This window comes from Paroedura picta, chromosome 7 (assembly GCF_049243985.1).
Source record: "Paroedura picta isolate Pp20150507F chromosome 7, Ppicta_v3.0, whole genome shotgun sequence".
NCBI lineage: Eukaryota > Metazoa > Chordata > Lepidosauria > Squamata > Gekkonidae > Paroedura > Paroedura picta.
In genome coordinates this window covers 69382301-69402291 of record NC_135375.1, presented here as the reverse complement: position 1 = coordinate 69402291, position 19991 = coordinate 69382301, and the positions used below count along the sequence as shown (strand labels likewise).

At 41.0% G+C, this 19991-nt stretch overlaps 1 protein-coding gene across 5 annotated transcripts in view; it reads right to left on the bottom strand.

The window, feature by feature from the left end:
• TRPM6 (transient receptor potential cation channel subfamily M member 6) overlaps nt 1-19991 on the bottom strand; it is a 94176-nt gene that overhangs the window by 34604 nt on the left and 39581 nt on the right. For 3 of the 5 annotated variants that reach the window (XM_077344764.1, XM_077344767.1, XM_077344765.1), the window contains exons 19-27: nt 18056-18199; nt 15352-15480; nt 11200-11451; nt 10376-10550; nt 9409-9523; nt 7093-7292; nt 5071-5203; nt 2607-3736; nt 424-530 (exon numbers count right to left, since the gene is read on the bottom strand). In XM_077344764.1, coding sequence (XP_077200879.1) covers nt 424-530; nt 2607-3736; nt 5071-5203; nt 7093-7292; nt 9409-9523; nt 10376-10550; nt 11200-11451; nt 15352-15480; nt 18056-18199 — 2385 coding nt within the window. Of the gene's footprint in view, nt 1-423; nt 531-2606; nt 3737-5070; nt 5204-7092; nt 7293-9408; nt 9547-10375; nt 10551-11199; nt 11452-15351; nt 15481-18055; nt 18200-19991 lie in introns of those variants that run through there. The other 2 variants (XR_013232548.1, XM_077344768.1) reach the window with 2 other exon arrangements.

The following is a 19991-nucleotide window of genomic DNA, read 5'->3' as shown; positions in this document are numbered from 1 at the left end:
ACCTGGAATTCATGACAAGACCCTTACCATCCAGGGCAAATAATATGCTGACTTCTGCTCCCCCCCCTGCTAAATTTGGCTTCCCCCCATTTGTAATCAGTAAATATACAGTTCTTCAGTTTTGCACTCTAATCTCAATCTTTCATCTTAGATATTTCCTTTGATTATTTTCAGATACTGAATTCCTACTATTTCACTAATTACAGATTATATTCAACCCATACTTATGTTTCAAAGATTATGAAGTTTAAAACAAAAGAATTTGGTGCTAAGAAATGAGTTATTTCCAGTTTACATGTAATTGACCTAGCAGCAGCACTTAACATTAATTTAAGATTATCTTTCTCATTAACCTTGAGACTTCTCTAATCATTAAGATATAAAATAAAAATAAATTGATAATCTAATTGTATCAGAACCTACCGGAACCTGAAGAGATTTCTGTTTCTTTTCCCAAGATTTCTTCTCTTGGTTTCCATGTTTTGCTTTTGCCCAGTCTGATTTTAAAAGCTCAGTAGATTTTGATAGTTCTGAGAGTTAAAGTAAAAAATAAATTCAAAGAAAGTTCCAACAAGTTCTGACTTTGAAATAAGATAGTATTAATAGTTTTTATATCAAGCAACATTGTAAGACATTTCTCTGGATCCCCCCTCACTGCTATATTCCCCCTTTGAGAAAGACTGGCTTTCCAGTCTAATAGAAAGTAATAACGTTAAATATTATTGTTATTACTAATACTACTACTACTACTACTACTACTACTACTACTATTTTATTTATTTCCCGCCACTCACTCCCTGAGTAAGTTCGTGGCAAGTAACAATAGTGTTACAACCCCAATTAAAACACCCCTAAAAGACATTAAAAATTCCTAACATGGTGGCAACCAATCCCAATCCACCTCCTAACTATTAAGGCAATGGAGAATGGAGAGAAGTGATGCATGCTTCGAACTCCCCAGGGGGGCAGCACTCTACCTCTCAGACCCCAGCCTCAACCATAAACCTGGTGGAAGAGCTCCGTTTTACAGGCCCTGAAGAAAGCTGACAGCTCCCGCTCATTCCACCAGGTGGGGGCCAGGACAGAAAAGGCCCTGGTCCTGGTTGAGGCTAGGCATGCTTCTCTAGAGCCGGGAATGACCAATAGATTTCCCCCCGCAGAGCGTAAGGCCCCCTATAGGGCGATAGGCAGTCCCTCAGGTATGTCGGTCCCAACCCGCATAAAGCCTTAAAGGTTAAAAACAAATCCTTGAACCGGATTCGGGCAGCTATTGGCAACCAATGCAGCTGCCTCAGCACAGGCTGGATGTGGGCCCTCCAAGGTGTACTTGTGAGGACCCAAGCAGCTGCATTTTGCACTAGCTGAAGTTTCTGGATGAAGGACAAGGGTAGGCCCGCATAGAGCGAATTACAAAAATCTAATCTGGAGGAGACCATTGCATGGATCACTGCGGCTAAATGGTCAGGGGACAAGTAGAGCACTAGTAGCTGAGCCTTGTGAAGATGGAAAAATGCCTGGCCCGCTACTCCATAGTCAGGGACGCGTCAATGGTCACACCCAAATTCCTAGCCTGGTGCATGATGTTAAGTTGCGTCCCTGCCAGGTTGGGGAGATGCGCTTCCTGATCCCGCCCCCTGCCTCCCAGCCACAGGACCTCCGTCTTGGAGGGGTTGAGTTTCAGGCAACTCTGCTCGAACCATTCTGTCACTGCTTCCAAACATCTGGCGAATGATTCCAGGGGGGGGGAGTCCAGATGGCTGTCCATTTGGAGATAGAGCTGGGTGTCATCAGCGTACTGATGGCAACCCAGCCCAAAACCCAGCACCAGAGGTTTGCCGTGGGGGATGTGAGAACTCATCCCCCACGGCAACCCTCTGAATCTGGTTCTGGAGGAAGGAGCGTATCCAGCACAAGGCTGTCTTACTTATCCCTGTGCCAGCGAGGCAGTGGACCAATATTTCATAGTCCACAATGTAAAACGCTGCCGACAGGTCTAAGAGAACCAGCAAGGCTGACCCGCCTCTATCCAGCTGGCTACAGAGGTCATCCAGCAGGGCGACCAGCAGTGTCTCCACCCCATGACCAGGACAGAAGCTAGACTGATATGGATTGAGTGCCAAAGTTTCTTCCAAGAAAGCCAGGAGCTGATCCACTGCGGCCCTTTCCACCACCTTACCCAGGAACGCTAAATGCGACATTAGGCAGTAGTTGGCAGGATCCCGTGGGTCCAGCATTGATTTTTTCAGGAGAGGGTGAACTACTGAGTTACTTTCCTTTCTTAAAAAAAAATAGTACCTATGTTGACATGTTATATGCATACAAATTTATTAATCAATCAACCAATTTACATTTATTAGCCACTAAAGAATCCCAGATTCTTTCCCACTGAAACTCTAGGCTCTATTCAGGAAGTATGTCCTACATTCTTACAGAAATTGCATAACTTTGTGGGGAGATGCATAAATGATCTACAGTGCTACAATATTGCAAAACTATTACCCTTGTCAAATACCAGGACATTACTGAGCATTACTAAAGCCAAATGCCTCTAGCTATGAAAGCTTGAACGTTCCTTGTGAAAAGTGATTTCAAAGTGATATTATTGCCTTTTATTTTGCTGGTCTTCTCCATTTTCTCAGCCTTGTGGGACCAAAAGCTACTTCCCTTGAAGAAAGTACAGTTTTTCCTATGTGGATTGATCCAGAATGATGTGTGGCGCTGGAATGGGAGATAGGAGTGTGAGCAATCACCATATCCTGATCGGTCAGAATTGTAGGAGAACGATTTGGATTCCTTTATCTTCACATGCTGCGAACTACCACTGCAGTCTTTGCGGAGGGAAGAATGCATGCAGGTTAACCGTCTTGACTGGCTGCTAAAGCCATTTTTTTCATCCTCTTCTACAAACCCCCAATTCACATAACCTCCTCCTGATTCCTCAGTCTCATTGTGAGATGGTAAAGAGGTGCTGCAGGCAATACTAGGACTTTTGGTAGTTACATAATGTTTAGCGATGGTTTCACCACTTTTCTTGGCTGACAACACAATAACAGAGTCCTGTCTTTGGTTGATGACGGGTTGTCTTTCTACAGCATCAGTGTCACATCCATTCAAATGAGCAGTAGTGCTGCAATGCTTGGGATGGGGCTTGGCTTTCAACTCATCTTCTCTGAGCTCATTCGGAGTACTTGAAAATGACAAACTCAAGCCAGCATCTTCAGAGAAAGAGGCTCCTCCTTGCTGATCAGAGGGAACCACGAGAAATTGTCCATATCTAGAAGCTGATTTGATCTCTGAAGATGCCCCCAGGACAAGTGTGTTCTTTTCTGCCACCTGTTCCTGATATTTATCTATTGATTTAATTTCATTGTAGTCTATTGCATCAAGAACTTGATGATGGCACTGGTTCCTTGGCAGGCTTCTCAGAAGGGAAGGCGGCACACTGAAGTAATTGTACTTTTTATCATTCATACATTCCAGACTACTGAAAGACTTGGAATATGTGACGTTACTCCAGCTATGGGGAAGTTTTCTATAGCCTTGGTGCTTTGAGTCAACAAGAAATGCCTCTTCTACTTGCAGTGTATCCACAGCTGAAATTACTTTCAGAGTATCAACAGTTAAAGCAGAGAGGTCTTGTAAATGTCCCAGCTGACTGTCTAGGGCAAGCAAAGCATCTTTGATGTAACATACTTTCTCGTGCACCTCCTTCAGCTGCAAAAACATCTCTTCAACTCTAGGAGAAAAGATCCATAGGTGCATATATTAAAATAGAATTTAAATATATTATTCACTGTATCAAAGGGGCTGCTCCATTTCAATTTCTTCCTAGAGCAGTTAGCCCTTACAAAAACTAGACAGATATAGGACTGGATCCCATGAGCTGCTACTGTAAGGAACTCATGAAGAAGTCTCCCATATTCTTACCTTCTCTCAGCTAGTGGAGAAATGGGAGGGCTGAACATTTATTCAGTCTTCCAACTTTACCACTGCCTCCTGTCCCATACTGAATTTGGCCTACAAAAGTTTCACCGCTCACAGCATTAGCTTTTCAGGATCCCAGACTACTGAAGAAGAGCTGTCACTGTGAGTTCCTTATTTGGTGAGCCAGTTTGGTGTAGTGGTTAGGAGTGCAGACTTCTAATCTGGCATGCGCTCCCCCACATGCAACCAGCTGGGTGACCTTGGGCTCGCCACGGCACTGATAAAACTGTTCTGACCAAGCAGTGATATCAGCGCTCTCTCAGCCTCACCCACCCCACAGGGTGTCTGTTGTGGGGAGAAGAATGGGAAGGTGACTGTAAGCTGCTTTGAGCCTCCTTCAGGTAGGGGAAAGCGGCATATAAGAACCAACTCTTCTTCTTCTTATGCTCACAATTCATAGGCTCCAAAATTAAATTATACTAAAGCTGGATAAGTTTTTTGTGCTTTCCCAGCTAAATTCCATCTACTTGAGAGTTTATAGTAGTTGGTTAGACAATATCTTTTGAAACAGATTTTCAGAACGAAGCTATTAGTCCAAATGGTTGACCCTATAGTGGATTTCATGCCTACTGCTACAAAAGCATCCTGATACAAATCCATCTCTAAATATTAAATATTAAATTCTGGAAATCCTGTAATATGGGTTTCTTAGAAGAAGGTAAAGAATATACTAGTGTAAAAGGATCAATTGTACCAATGACACTGAATATTCAGTGATAACCATGCAAGTTACAAGACAAAGCATGGTGGGGGGGGGTAGCTATTTATTTTAAAAAATATTATTTAAAAAACACTAAAATTAAGAAAACCATTACTTAGCATAGCAGCCTAAAACACTAAGCTGTTTAAAATTGTGCCTCTGAAGACAATGCTCAGGCTAGTTGTGGACAATAAAAATGTTGTTTATAAAACCAATCCCTTAATTAAAAGCCTCGGTAAAGAACTTTTCTCTCCCGTTTCCATTTCTTTTAAACAATGGAGTTATTCCAGTCTACAATTTGTCACTTGTCTCCACTTTAATTTTTGCATTTCTAGACCAATGAACTGCAGTAAAAACAAATACTGGGGCCCAAAAAGACTTCCTACCTTTCAGTGGTTACCCGGATCCTTTCACAGTCACTTGAATGCAGGTTTTCATTCTTCTCATGGAGGTATTTCTCCACACACTGCTCTTCAAAATCATGAAGTTTTTTTAACTCCTCATCACTCAGGTAGAGTTCTAAATAATTACATTAATCAGTGTTTATTAACCACATCGTATCACATTATTACTTATACAAAGGTATTGGAGGAATATGCTTTCTGAGCTTTCGTGAATTTGAACCCAACTAGTAACTTTTCATATGTATAGACTGAAGAGATGTGCATGATCAGCAGTACAAACTCAAAGGCATTTATATAAGGTCAATTAATATGTTTCCATCTATAGATGTGCATTTGGATGTTTCTAGTCCAAATATATATATGAAAACTACCTTAACAGTATTTTGGGTATTCCAGAGCAATATTCAGGATTCATGGAATACCTGTAAATGTGTTCTGCATATTTCCTTGAACATTCGGGGACACAAGGGGGAGTCATTTTATGATTCCCAGGCCTGTTTTTCTTCCCTTTAACATGTTTCCAGGCCAATAGGGGGGAGTGAGGAGGGAGACAACTCTCCCAGGCAATTGAATCAGATGTTGGGGGAAGCGATGGAACCGTCTGCCCACAATGATTATCTTACAGTCCAGGCTGTGTTGTTGCTGGATTTATGTTTAGCCTGTGGGGTTGGAAAGGGGAGGGGAACACAGTGAATCAGTAATCGAATAGATCCTTTATTTTTGAACTGTATGTAATGTGATAAGTTAAGAATTTATTCAGGTTCCTGCAATGGTGTATTTTCAGTCAGTTTCCACAGGGTGGTGCTGCCTTCTTATAACCTATTTGACTCAAAAGTTTCCCTAAAAATTATATTTGTTGCTGATGTTAGAACATTTGTTGCTGAAATAAAATCAGCAATAGGACTATGAACATTTCAGATTATTTCTCACAAACCCCCACTTTAAGAATTCATGATTGATCCACTGTTGTAAGTAGGGTGGAATTTTGTACTTTTGATTAATATGGGCAAATAATTGAAGTGCTGAAAGTAAGAACATTAGAATGAAAGCCCTGCTGAACCAGACCAAAGGTCCATCTCTAGTCCAATACTGTGGTTCCCAACAGAGCCTATCAGATACCTCTTTGAAGCCTCCAGCCAAGGAAAAAAGACAACAGCCTTCCTTGTTACTTCCCCCTCCATACCAACGGTTGATATTCAAGCATGTACAGTTGTAAATAGCTAATAGTCACTTAATTCATTGATCCATACATTAAATCATCTACATCCATTTTAAATATATCTAAGGTAATGATAATCACAACATCTTCTTGCAATTAATTCAAAAAGTTAATTGTGTAAACCTCTGTTCTAAATGTAAAAGGTAAAGGTATCCCCTGTGCAAGCACCGAGTCATGTCTGACCCTTGGGGTGACGCCCTCTAGCGTTTTCATGGCAGACTCAATACGGGGTGGTTTGCCAGTGCCTTCCCCAGTCATTACCGTTTACCCCCCAGCAAGCTGGGTACTCATTTTACCGACCTCGGAAGGATGGAAGGCTGAGTCAACCTTGAGCCGGCTGCTGGGATTGAACTCCCAGCCTCATGGGCAAAGTTTTCAGACAGCTGCCTTACCACTCTGCGCCACAAGAAGCTCATGCACTGTCCACCAATTTCATTGTGCTGCCCTGAATTTTAAGATTATAAAATAGGGAAACAATGTTTTGTCCATTCTTTACACCAGACATAATTTTTATGAACCTCCATTCTGTCCCCTTTAGTCATTTTTCTATATTGAAATGCCCCAAACTCTAGTTTTCTTTCAGATGAAGTCTCTTTTATGCACCATATATCTAGCTCTGTGATATCCTTTTCTGTGGTGAGGTACTAGAATGCAGTTGCAGCACAATTTTATAATATCAGAGCTTTCCTAAAAATGCCTACCAGGTCTTTTCCTAAAAACGTCTATCATGGAAGCTCAGATCTCTCTTTGTGTAAGATATATGGGAAAGCCCACACCCTCCTTACTCAGTTCAACACCTCTCTCTTCTTGATCAAATTCATTTGGTGGTCGACGGTGGCAGAGGCACTTTAGAAAAAGGCCAGTATAGCTCAGAATGATGAAAGGTGGAGGCAGCCATGGCTTTTCATGGTAGGTCATTATGTAGCGGTAGCGGTTGTATTTCCAGAGCTTGTTTGATATGGATTTCATATCAAAATAAACATTACTGTGGGTGAAGTCAGAAAAGATGAGTAGGGAAGTGGGGGGGGGGGAGAGAAGAGATGATTACCAAGTAAATATGTAACAAGACTTAAATACATAGTGCTTAGTTGCCAAAGTTTTACAAATCTACTTAATATGAGCAACAATTCTCATGAAATATCAATAATTATGTTTGTGAAGATTTTACAAAAGATTTTAAAATTAAATATTATTCAAAATCAGTACTAAATGCAGCAAATGGTGCCTGGGGAGGGAAGGGTTTGTGCAGAGGAGGGATCTCAGCAGCAGTAGCAGCAGCAGCAGCGGCGAAGTTGGGTTTTATACCCTGCTATTCTCTACTCAAAGGAGTCTCAAAGCAGCATACAATCACTTTCCCTTCTTCTGCCACTGTTAACCACACTGGCAGGGTATAATGCCTTAGAGCAGGCTTTCTCAACCAGAATTTCATGAAACCCTGAGGGAAGGGTTTTCTGAATGGATGGGACTTAATTATTTGTATACGTTTTTCAAATTTGTTAAATGTTCATTGGGTGATATGACCATATATGGTCATGTTGACCTCTCCCTTCCCCAGAATGGCCATTGTTAGGCCTAGAGGGGGAGGGGCCCTGGGTGGGCACGTACACAGCTATGCTTCTCAACCATATTTAGCACCATCACACTGCTTCTGGAGTTTCTCCAGGCCCAAAGAATGTTTCAGGGGGTTCTCAATGGTTAAAACGTTGAGAAAGGCAACCTTAGAGACACCCTTTAAAGCAGCCCTTCTCTCCAGAGGCCTTCTCTCCAGAGGCCTATACCTTCATGGTATAGAGATCAGTGGGAATTTCAGGAGATCTCCAGGCCATACCTGGGACCTGGCAATCTTAAAATTATATGACAGTCTCTTATGGTCTTATGAATTGTTCATGTACAACAGTAGTTCATAAGGCTCAACATGAAGACCGTAGGACAGGCATGTGCAAACATACCAAAATGATCTACTAGTCACTATTTTTTCCTTCTTCCTAAGCAACAACCATTTCAAAATCAGTCAATTAGCTAGTTTTGTGTATAGTTTGTACATATTCTGCCTTAACTGTATTTAAGCAGTTTATGGCAGCTGTGTAACATTCAAAGTCAGAGTGACAGAAAAAATTCCATTTCAGCCTCTCTGCTACACTTCTGAAAGTCTCCTAATCAACTAGTCCATAAAACCAACCTAGAACTAGAGAAATATGTGCTATTTCTTACATATTCTAACCTTGCCATGGACATTGCAGAGAGCTTTGTTTGAATAACAAATGTATTGGGACACAGTTTGGTTTGATTCTGCACTCCCCCACATGCAGCCAGCTGGGTGACCTTGGGCTTGCCACAGCACTGATAAAGTGTTCTGACCGAGCAGTGATATCGGGGCTCTCTCAGCCTCACCCACCTCACAGGGTGTCTGTTGTGGGGAGAGGAAAGGGAAGGCGACTGTAAACCGCTTTGAGCCTCCTTCGGGTAAAGAAAAGTGGCATATAAGTGGCATATAAGAACCAACTTTTCTTCTTCCTTTACAATTGTTTAAGGCTTCATCATGGTCTCTAAATAGCTTAAAAGCAAAGCATAAAGACCATCCCAAAATAATTCTCTAGATTTCAGGCTGCTTGTAGACTCACAGTAGATTGTTGCTAACATGTTTCTAATGTGGGCACCCATAGCCATTAGCTGCTCAAAATCATAGTGTCCACCCAAGCTTTTTGCTGCATCATGGCTCAAAAATTCTTTAAGAGGAAATGCCTGTGTCCACTTCTATTCATTTGCCTTCTGTCTACCAGAGATGATTTTGAGATCTAGGTCATGGTTCAAAGGCACGGTGTGAAATATATTGGTCACAGTCTGAATTGGTCACTTGCTGTACAGTGCAAAGTCACTGCTGTATGCTACTCACACTGTAAATCTATGCAGATGGAAATTGCCAATTTCAGGAGTTTTAAAATAGGTGCCATGTATACATGGCCTGAGACAAATCCACTACGTTTTTAGGTCTTAATTCTCCTTTCTGGACTGGATCATCATACTACAATTCATCTTGTTTAAATACTAGCAACAACCCCTGCTTAAACATATTTTACTCATTAAATATTCTTGGTACTTACTTAAAGAAAGCAATAAGAAGATTGACCATAATTATATATTGTACAAAAAGGTAGACTGCCTGAAGGAATGGTGTAAGGAAGGAACCTGGAGGGCAGTCTGGACTTAATTCACAAGCTATAAATTAAAAAAAGAAAAGCCTGTGTACATAAATATGGCATAGTAATGATAAGCTAATGAAGAATACATTCCTCTTTTGTAGGGTAAGAGTTTCAGCCTGTATTTTTTTTAATCCATAAACCTTCACTGCTTTAATGGTAATGAATCATTAACAGGAATAAATGAAGCTTTCCTAGAATTTTAACATTGTCTTCGTTTTGAGCCATTCACCATAGCGAAGGCAAACTTTCACATGTACAGATTTAGATTTAAAAGACCCTTGAGAAAATATCAATTAAAAAACCATAAATGTTGGACCCAATAAGCTTTTCTGCTGATCAAAAATTAAGTTTGACCACCAAAAGTTCTGTGTTGGGATCATGGAACATGCATATACAAAAAGCCAGCTGGCACAGGCTGTAGTATGAATGGAAATTTGAGACTCAGTAAAAATATCGGCTTGATCCTACCCAGGCTTTTGAAGTCTATTTTAAAATATGTTAAAGTAGTTTTTTTTAAACTTTCAGGAGCTTATGGCTTGATTAGGAAATTTTATAGCATAGAACTTTCTATAGTGGGTGAAGGGCCACAACAAAATAGCAACACATGTACTTTAAACACAGACCATCCAAGCTCCAGTTCCTGGGATTTCCTGTTCAAGTGCCTCATGAACAGGTGTTGAAAAATGTTTATCTGCCTTAGACCCCATAAAATGCTGTTAAACACTAACAATCCAGTCTGGATGAACCAGCATTATAAGATAGCTTTCCTCAAATGTTCTAATTAATCAGATTGAAATTGGTACCATCTTGTAAAATTCCTATACACTTTTTATTACCTCTAAACATCAAATTGTAAAGGCATACCTACCATCAATTTCTCCTGCATACACTTCACCAAACATCATCCAATAAGGCTGAAATACAATATCACGTGCCAAAGTCCACAATGGCTGTTCATGAGGTGAAAGTATCGCTTTCCGAGACACGCCAAAACTCAACAATACTATAGCCATCATAATTACAATATAAAACATATTTGCTGTCTGAAGGAGAAAGAAAATTAAGCATGGTCATCAGAAGGGAGTAATTTCTTGTACCAAGTATTTTCTGTAGCTACATCCATAGTCAAGTTAGTGGGGCTCATTTAAGTGAGAAAGGACTAGAACCGAAAGAATCCCCCAAGGATCTTTGGTACAATGCAAACAAACAAATATAAAAGGAATAGTATAAGAATTCTATATGCAAGGCAGTTTTTAAAGCAGTATCAGTCTTGTAGATTAGTATCAAAATTTAATTCCACAATCAGCAAATAATGTCAGAAATACTACAGACTATTTTCTCCATTTCCCTTATGATAAAGACCATGCATGTTACTGCCTAAAGATGAGGACAAATTCATGGAGGCTAATTCAATCAATGGCTCATTCTGAGGCTATAGAGTGCCAGATGCTGGGGACAAAGCACAGGGAATCGAAGTTTCCAGAGGCAAGGTATTCTGGCTCTTTTCTGGCAACAAATAGCAGTAGCATTTCCACTTTTTCAGCATAGTTCCTTGACCATGTCAAGACAAATTTAACATAACAAAATTCAGTAGTCAAATGTGACCTGTTGAATTTATATAGCAAATGAATCCTACCAGTAGGGGGAAAAGGCAACACCATTAAGAAAATGGCCTTCTAGCCAAATACTTACCATTTTCCCAATCATTGTTAGATATGGTCCTGCATGCTGATTCACAGCAAAGAAATCAAGGAGTCGGACAAACCAGAATATTATGTCCAAACAGTAGATCAACCTTCCAGCTGTTTGAAACGGAGGATTAGCCCAGCGCAAGCCAAAACCAGTCATAAACAAGATGATAGCAAGAGAATCTGTAAAGTTCCAGTACTCATAAATCCAGACTTTCACCTTTTGGCTAAACTTGCCTGGTTCGGAAATGAATACCTAAGGGCAGGGGAGGAAATCACTTGTAATCCTGTAAGGGACCATTGCAAATAATAGTATTATATATTTTTGAAGAAATTATCCTGATGGAAAAGGTCTACATCTTTACTGTTCACTTACACATTTAATATGGAGGGATATATACAGCATTTCCCCTCCAATTCCAGACTATGTACTCTCAAGGCTTTACAGTAACCATGGATTACTCAATATCTTGTGTGTCCCATCCCTTACCATTGTTAATTTGTCTTGCTATCTTATTTAATCCTGTATTACAATGGTCCCCAACCCCTGGTCCAAAGACCGGTACCGGTCCGTAGATCAGTTGGTACCGGGCCACGGCTCCTCCTCATCCTCCTCCTCCCTGGCTGCTGCCTCAGGGGCTGCCTTGCCACTCTGCCGCCGGCTCACCTTTGGTGCTCTCCAGCAGCCACCATGGCTGGGGCTCCCCCTCGGCGTGGCAATACACAGCTGCTGCTGGCAGCGCCCCCCAGAGGTCAGCGGAAAGTCAGGGGCGCTGGCAGGAAAGCAAGTGGAGCAGGGGCTCAGGCAGCAGCGATGTCCCTCGGCAAAAGACTACCCCCCACCCCGGGACTCAGTAAAATTGTCAAGCGTTGACTGGTCCCCGGTGATAAAAAAGTTGGGGATCAGTGCTGTATAACCATAATTGTTTGCTAGGAGGGACCCATGAGAAACTTACTGGAAAAGGAATCCTTGTGGTATCAGTGCCTCTCACAGCTTCCCTGCTGCCTTCCAGATCATAATACTGCTCACCCAACCCTCTAGCTCACCTTACTGGTGGTAGCAGTGCCCTTTTTGACTTCTCCACCACTGCCCAACTTGCTCATGCACTCATTTGCCTCCTCCCTCACACTTGACCTACCTGTCTGCTCTTCCTGCTAAGTCTCTCTCAGCTTTCCCAAGTGCTCCTCCTTTCTCAAAATGTCTGCTGAGACTTCACGTACTATAGTTGCACAATCTCATATAAGTCTGAGCATTCTCCTTACGTGTTTTGCATTTGCATATTTTTGCAAACCTGGGCAATGCCTTTAAGTTTGTAGAATAATCTCCTTTCTGTGTATATGGCCCTCTGAGAATTTAACAATCCACATCTAGGGCCAGGATGAGAATTAAATGTGATTCTACTTTGTTGTTGGTTGCATGTTCCTTATACCCATTTTTAATACATTTCTTTCTTATTTGATGAACATCTGACAATATTTGATGCACCATTTGATAAAATCTTTTTTTAAAAAACAGATCCTAATCCTACATTCTTCCAGAATAAATTTCATACCACCCTAGCAGCCTACCAAGAGGCAAATGGTGGCAAAACAACTGGGATTTTCAGGAAATTTTAGATCTGCTGGGAAGCAGAGAAATGAGTGAATGTTGGGGCACAAGATCCAGAAAACATTCTCACTATTCCATTACATGCAAAAAAAAATGCAGCAACACAATATCAATGTTTCATCTTATCCTAACGTATGAATTGCATCATTCACTCAGCAAATTGTTAAAGTTCCTACCGAAACATATTTCTGCTTTTGATTTAGATTATTCCAAGGAAGAGAGTATAGGGTACAACTAGTAGACATGTGTGTTTATAAATATAAATTAAAGTTTGGGTGAAATGGAAAGAAAGGTTGTCACCTTTGATAAACCTTGCATAAGCCCCAGAAGGCATGGAAACAAAACAAAACCAGCCCTTATGACTGCAGTAATAAATTAGTTTACTTAGGTACAGAGAGAAAAGAACATATCCTTTTCTTTTGCCAAGGGCATACCAATCCTGAAAAGGAAGTTTTGGAAATTGAGAAGTGGAAAATGGCAAATTATTTCTTCAACAAGAAAGTGCCCTAAAGGGCTTTTTCAGCTTTGTTAAAAGAAACATGTAAAGTGCAATCTTTGGAAAGTCATAAGATTCTTAACATACTATAAGGCAGAACTTAACTGCCCCTTGCTAAGATCAAACTAATAGGCAATAAATGAAAGAATGTTTTTAAAATAATGGCCTGCAAACCCAAAACAATGACTCGTATAAATAAATGTATGTCTATGAATCTGACTGAACTGAATGGTGCTACTCCTATGTATAATAATATCTAAAGGAATGAAGTCCTAAGGGCATACCAATTAACTGATAAAATCTAAAAGACAAACTGTCTCCAGAGAAGTTCATTGACCATGCATAAAGCATAGTATCCTGCAAAACTTTTATTTTGTAAACCAAAACATGTACATAAATTAAGCCATATCTTCATTAAAGTATAGTGTTAAATTCCATGAGGCAACAGAAAATCCAGGTTACAGCTTGATCATCCCTGCTATTATATTATTGGAGCTGAACTGGGTCTAGCTCAAGTGAATCAAGAATGAAGTCAAATACAGATGCCAGAAGTTGCTCATCTAAACATGAAAGAGCAGAGCAACATGGTGGTTACACAGTGAAGGACTTGCTAAAACGCTCTTTCTGAAATGAGAAATAAAAGTCTGAGGAATCCGAGGCCAAAGAAATGATGGAAGTTCTAATTTTATGCCAGTTTTTGTTTAAGCTCAAATGGCACCTACAAAAAAAATGATCTCTGAAGTGCTACAAACATACAAACAACCCCCTTTCAATATACTGTATATACTTGTGTATAAACCTAGTTTTTCAGCACAGTTTTTAACACTAAAAAAGCCCTCCTCAGCTTATATGTGGGTAATTGAAACAACAGCCTACTCCCAGCCAGCCAGCCAGCCAGCCAGCCAGCCTTTGCCTTCTGCAAATGTCTTGAAAGCTGAGCTTGCTGCTCCCAGCCAGCCAATTGTTGCATTGTCTTCTGCAAAGGTCTTGAAAGCTGAGCTTCTTGCTCTCAGCCAATCATAGTATTGCCTTCTGCCAAGGTCTTGAAAGCTGATCTTGCTCTAGCAGCTTGTAGGACATCAACGTTTGACTGAGGGATTCTGATCTTTTGTTCCCCCTTCTTTTCCTAATCACTTCTTTCAAACTATTCTTTTGGTTTCTGTGGGTGGGATGGGGTGGGTTTTCAGGGTGCTTTGGGATTTACTGTTTCTTTCTCCTAGTGTTTCTTCTTTTATCTGAGGGGCAGCATTGTTTGCCTTTTCTTCTTGAGGTTGTATTTCTTTTAAAAGTTTATTTCTACAGTTCTTTCTTTCAGTGTTCAGTTTTACAGTTCATTATTTCAGTGTTTTGTTCTGGGGGGAACTGTACTGTAGTTAGACTAGTCCATTCTCCCAGTTTGGTAGCTGTTATGCTTGTTGTTGTAGGTTGCCAAATTCAGGTACTGTTGTTCTGCTCTGGTTTGCTGTCCTGGGGGGCACTGTTTGGTTCTCCTTTCAGAAATGTTCTCACAGAGCAGTTCTGTCAGTGCTCTCTCAGGTTGTCTGGCATCAAGAGAGGAAGGGAAGGCGATTGTAAGCCGCTTTGAGACTCCTTTGGTTAGTGAAAAACGGGGCACAAAAACCAGCAGCTATTCATCCTCTTTACTTTTCTGTATTTGTTGGGGGGGGGAGGTTGGATGGGAAAGCCTGTGATGATGGAGCATGGATTAAGCGCTTACGCCACCCTGTAAATTTACCAGTAGATGCTGCGTTTCCCACCCTTGGCTTATATGCGAGTCAATAAATTTGCCTAGATTTTGTGGTAAAATTAGGTGCCTCGGCTTATAACTGGGTCGGTTTATATGCAAGTATATAAGGTAATCCAAGATAGAAGCCTAATTTCAGCCTTCTAAAATTTGCACTTCTAAAATTTGCAAAATTTTATCTTCCTTTATGAATCAGGACATAATTAAAGGTGATGAGATCATTCTTCACATGAATATATAACAATATTAGTAATTCCTGCAGCATATATGGACAACAGCAAAAATCAGAATGAAATAAATAGCCTACCTCTCTGACTTTCTCAATGGAGGTGGTAAAAATGTAGATGATGACAAGCCACTCCTGAACACTGGGTGTCGAGTCCATCTTCACCAAGACAGTATAAGTGAACAGCATGAGGAATGCTAAATAGGCCATCTACAGAACACATAGTGCATATTTTGTGTAAACAGACAGCTGTATAAGCATCCTTCGGCAGAGGGCTGTCTGTCTACACATCCTGTATAAACAGACAACCCCCCAAAACCCACTTGTAGAATGCATAAAAAGTAGAATCATAGAATAATAGAGTTGGAAGGGGCCTCCTGGGTCATCTAGTCCAACTCCCTGCACTAAACAGGACACTCACAGCCCTGCCGCTCATCCACTGTCACCTGCCACCCCCTTGAGCTTTCACTGAATCAGCCTATCCATCAGATGACTATCTAGCCTCTGTTTAAAATTTCCAAAGATGGAAAACTCACTACCTCCTGAGGAAGCCTGTTCCACTGCGAAACTGCTCTAACTGTCAGGAATTTCTTCCGGATGTTTAGATGGAATTTCTTTTGAATTAATTTCATCCCATTGCATCTGGTCCATCCCTCTGGGGCAAGAGAGAACAACTCTGCTCCATCCTCTATATGGTGTCCTTTTAAATACTTGAAGATGGCTATCAGATCCCCTCTCAATCATCGCCTATCCAGGCTAAACAGACCAAACTCCCCCAACCTTTCCTCATACATCTTGATCTCCAAACCCCTCACCATCTTTGTTGCCCTCCTCTGGACCCGTTCCAGTTTGTCTACATCCCTCTTCAATTGGGGTGACTAAAACTGAACACAAAACTCCAAGTGAGGCTGAACCAGAGCAGAGTAAAGCAGTACCATCACCTCCCATGATCTGAACATGATACTCCATTTTATACAGACCAAAATCCCGTTTGCCTTTTTAGCCACCAAATCACACAGCTGACTCATGTTCAATGTATGGTCTACTAAGACTTCTAGATCCTTTGCGCACTTACTACTGTCAGGTTTCTGGTTTTTCCTACCTAAATGCAGAACTTTACATTTGTCCCTATTGAATTTCATTTTATTCAGTTTAGACCAGTTCTCGGGCCTATCAAGATCAACTTGTATTCTGAATTTGTCTTCTGTTGTGTTTGCTACCCTTCCCAGTTTAGTATCATCAGCACATTTAATAAGTATCCACTCTAATTCATCCAAATCATTTATAAATATGTTGAACAACACAGGCCCCAGGACAGATCCCTGGGGCACTCCACTTGTCACTCTTCTCCAAGAGGATGCTGAATCATTAACCCTTTGGGTATGATCAGTCAACCAGTTATTGATCCACCTGACAGAATGAGGATCCATACCACGTTTTACCAGCTTCTCAACAAGAATATCATGTGGAACCTTATCAAAAGCTTTACTGAAATCCAGATAAACTATGTCTACAGCATTCCCCTGATCCAGCAAGGTAGTCATTTTTTCGAAAAATGAGATAAGGTTGGTCTGACGTGACTTGTTCTTACAAAAACTGTGCTGAGTCTTCGAAATCACAGCTCTCTGCTCCAGCTGCTCAAGGACCGAATGTTTAATGATATATTCCAAAATTTTGCCAGCTACAGATGTCAAGCAGATGGGTTACCTGGAACCTCTTATTTCCCATTCTTGAAGATGGGGATAATATTTGCTTGCCTCCAATCATCAGTAGTAACAGGCAAGACAGGAGTTCCTGTTGTAGCTTTTATAATAAGAACAGGAAAATATGTCTATGCAACAAGGGCTCTTAATGATTCTGGGGGTTTGGATGGGCCACTGGATCTCTGTTACTCCACTGTCACCCCCTCAAAGAAGGCCAAGTAAGGGGTCCCCTCACCCTGTACAAGTTGAGTGGGACTTGCCAGTGCTGGAAACCAGCTCTCTGAGCCCCAGACCTATAGCTCTAGGCATCAGTGGTAGTAGGAGCCTGTTCTCCTTCTTCCTCAGGGGGCAGGGCTATAGGTGGATGGGACCCCTCCCAGAGTGGGGCACCAGGGCACGTGCCCTTTTACCGTATGACTAAGACCACCCCTGACGTTTAATTATGTAAGGCAACATAGACAAAATCCACAAATTTCAGTTTCAGCTGTTCAAATAAGTGCATATTGGGCAGGATAGGTGAAAAGGTATGTGACAGGGAAAAAGAGCAAATATAATATACTGAATATATGTGAGGCTATGTCAGCAATTCTATATATAGTTATGTTGCCAGTCACTAGAATAAATAGAACAAATCCAGTATAAATTATCTTTGAATAGTTTCCTTGACTTATTAGTACAATATATTCTGGCACCTGAAGTCAAACATAAGAGTATCTCTCAAAACCATGACATTTCAAGTAAGATGGAGCTGGATCTAATGAACTGAACAGATCCATGTGGCTTATTCCCTTCAAACCACAGAACCTCCTGAGAATCAGCCTTTGGGATACTGCAAAGGCAGCTACAGAGAGAAACAGGAATTGATTAAGATTGCCATATTTCTTGCAAAACCCTTCTACTCACGCAATGCAAGCTTTTTGACTATTTTTTTAAGTAGGCAGATCTTTAAAGTAATTGCTTAAAATGGCAGAATTATTTTTTTATTGAAGGGTCATTCTCATTCCCTGTTCATTTTAGTACTACGATTTGTCATCTGTATTGCAATCTGAATAAATATGTCCACGATATAAACAATAACTGACCGTGTGAAACCAGAACTTGACAATTGGGGCACTGTAGAATTCATAGATTTTCCTAGTTCCTGGAAGGTTTCCTTGTTCATTGTTGGTAGGAAAAGGCTTCCTTTCATCTTGCTTCTCCTTCCCTCTCTCTAAATCATAATCATTCTTTATAAAGAAATACAGATTAAGCATTAACAAATATCTCCAGCTGCATAAGCAATATTTTCTTATCATGTCTTAGAAACAAAAACCAAGAAATATCTACATCCCCATTTTGTTGTCATGCACTGAACAAATAAAGAAATATTATTTTAATCCACAAAGCAAGATTATAATATAGTGAACCAAACCATGGGTTTAGCATTCACATTTAAATTGTAAATAAGAGTCATTCTGAAGTTACTGTTCTGAACTGGAACTCAAAACATGCGGCAACTATGAACAATCTGTTTATCCAGTGAGAAATGTAAAATATATCAATGATATATTTTATTTATTTTATTTATTGTTGAGTAACAATTTAGAATTGAAAACAAACTAACAAATAAAACCCAAACCAGTAACAATCAGCAGCAAGCTTACGCAAGGAGCAACAGCATGCAAATCTGGAATATAGTATTCAGATCCCTGCTTTTAAGTTTACTCAGAAGAGGCTAGTGTGAAAGGATGTGTATTTGGTTGTGTCTGAGCCCCCAAAAATACCTTATTGGTATTTTGCGGTATTTTCTCAAACAAATACAGATCAGAATCTATTTTTAGCTATTCAATATAGCTCTTCCTGGAACGCTTGACAGCTGCAGTTAAAGGTCATTCAAGGAGTTCTCAGTCCTTTTTAATGCCTTTGGAATTTACTCTCGTCTTGCGGAAGGAAACAATAGACTGGGAACCACCTAGTCCAGTCTTTTTGAAACTTGGGGGTTCTTTTGAGGAGAGGTACAAGCAGCCATGCTGCAAATTTGGTGCCTCAAAAAACAGTGCCCCCCAATCCCCAGGACACCCCTGGATTGATTTCCCAGGGGACCATTGACTATATTCTTCCCCATAGGGGAACAAAAATGAATCTGAAAAACCCCTGAATCCGAATACCATACCGATATTGGGATTTGGGAGTATCCGGAAATATCAATATTTTGGGGGTCCAATATACCAGAATCTGAAAAAGACACACACCCCTTTATAATACAGTAAAGTAAGCAATACATATATCCCCTTCTAATCTTGCAACTATTGCCATAAACTCACTAATCCCAGCCATTTCAGGTCATCCTTCCTGGAGCTACTGGTAGCCATGAAAGAAGTTGGGCTTGGCTTAGATCCAGGCTGTAACAACGCAGATAACAGGTGTTGCTCACTGGGCACTTCTTGCCAGCACTGCCTGAGCCTGGGTTTGAGTTCAGTAACCCTTGCAGTATTGTCACCCCATGGCAATTTTGTTTAGCTCATTCCAGGGCTGTTTTAACATCTTGGTCTGCCCCTGCCTCCATCAAGTATAAAGCTGGCAGATCTACAACATCATATAACATAGGGGTTCCCAAAGTGGGTAGTATGCCCCCCACACACAGAGGAGGGGGTGGAAGGATCCAGGGGGGTAGTAAGGAATTTGGGGGCAGTAGAGGGCAGTGAGGAATTTGGGGGAAGTAGGAGAGCAGTGGTCTGACTCTTCCTGCTACAGCTGCATTTTCCTAGTGAAAGATGTTCCAAGGTAGCTTGCCATTGCTTGCCTCTGGGCAGTAGCAACCCTGAACTTCCTTGGTGGTCTCTCATCCCAGTGCTGACCAGGCCAACACCGCTTAGCTTCCTGAAAAATTGACAGCTTCAGAAGGTGGGATGGATGGGAACATATTCATGCTAATATGATCTCCCTCCTCAAATTCTGTCCTTCCCAAACTCCATTCCAGATCACCAATAATTTCTTAACCTAGGGTTGGCAACCCTTCCCCAAAAGATGCCATCTTTG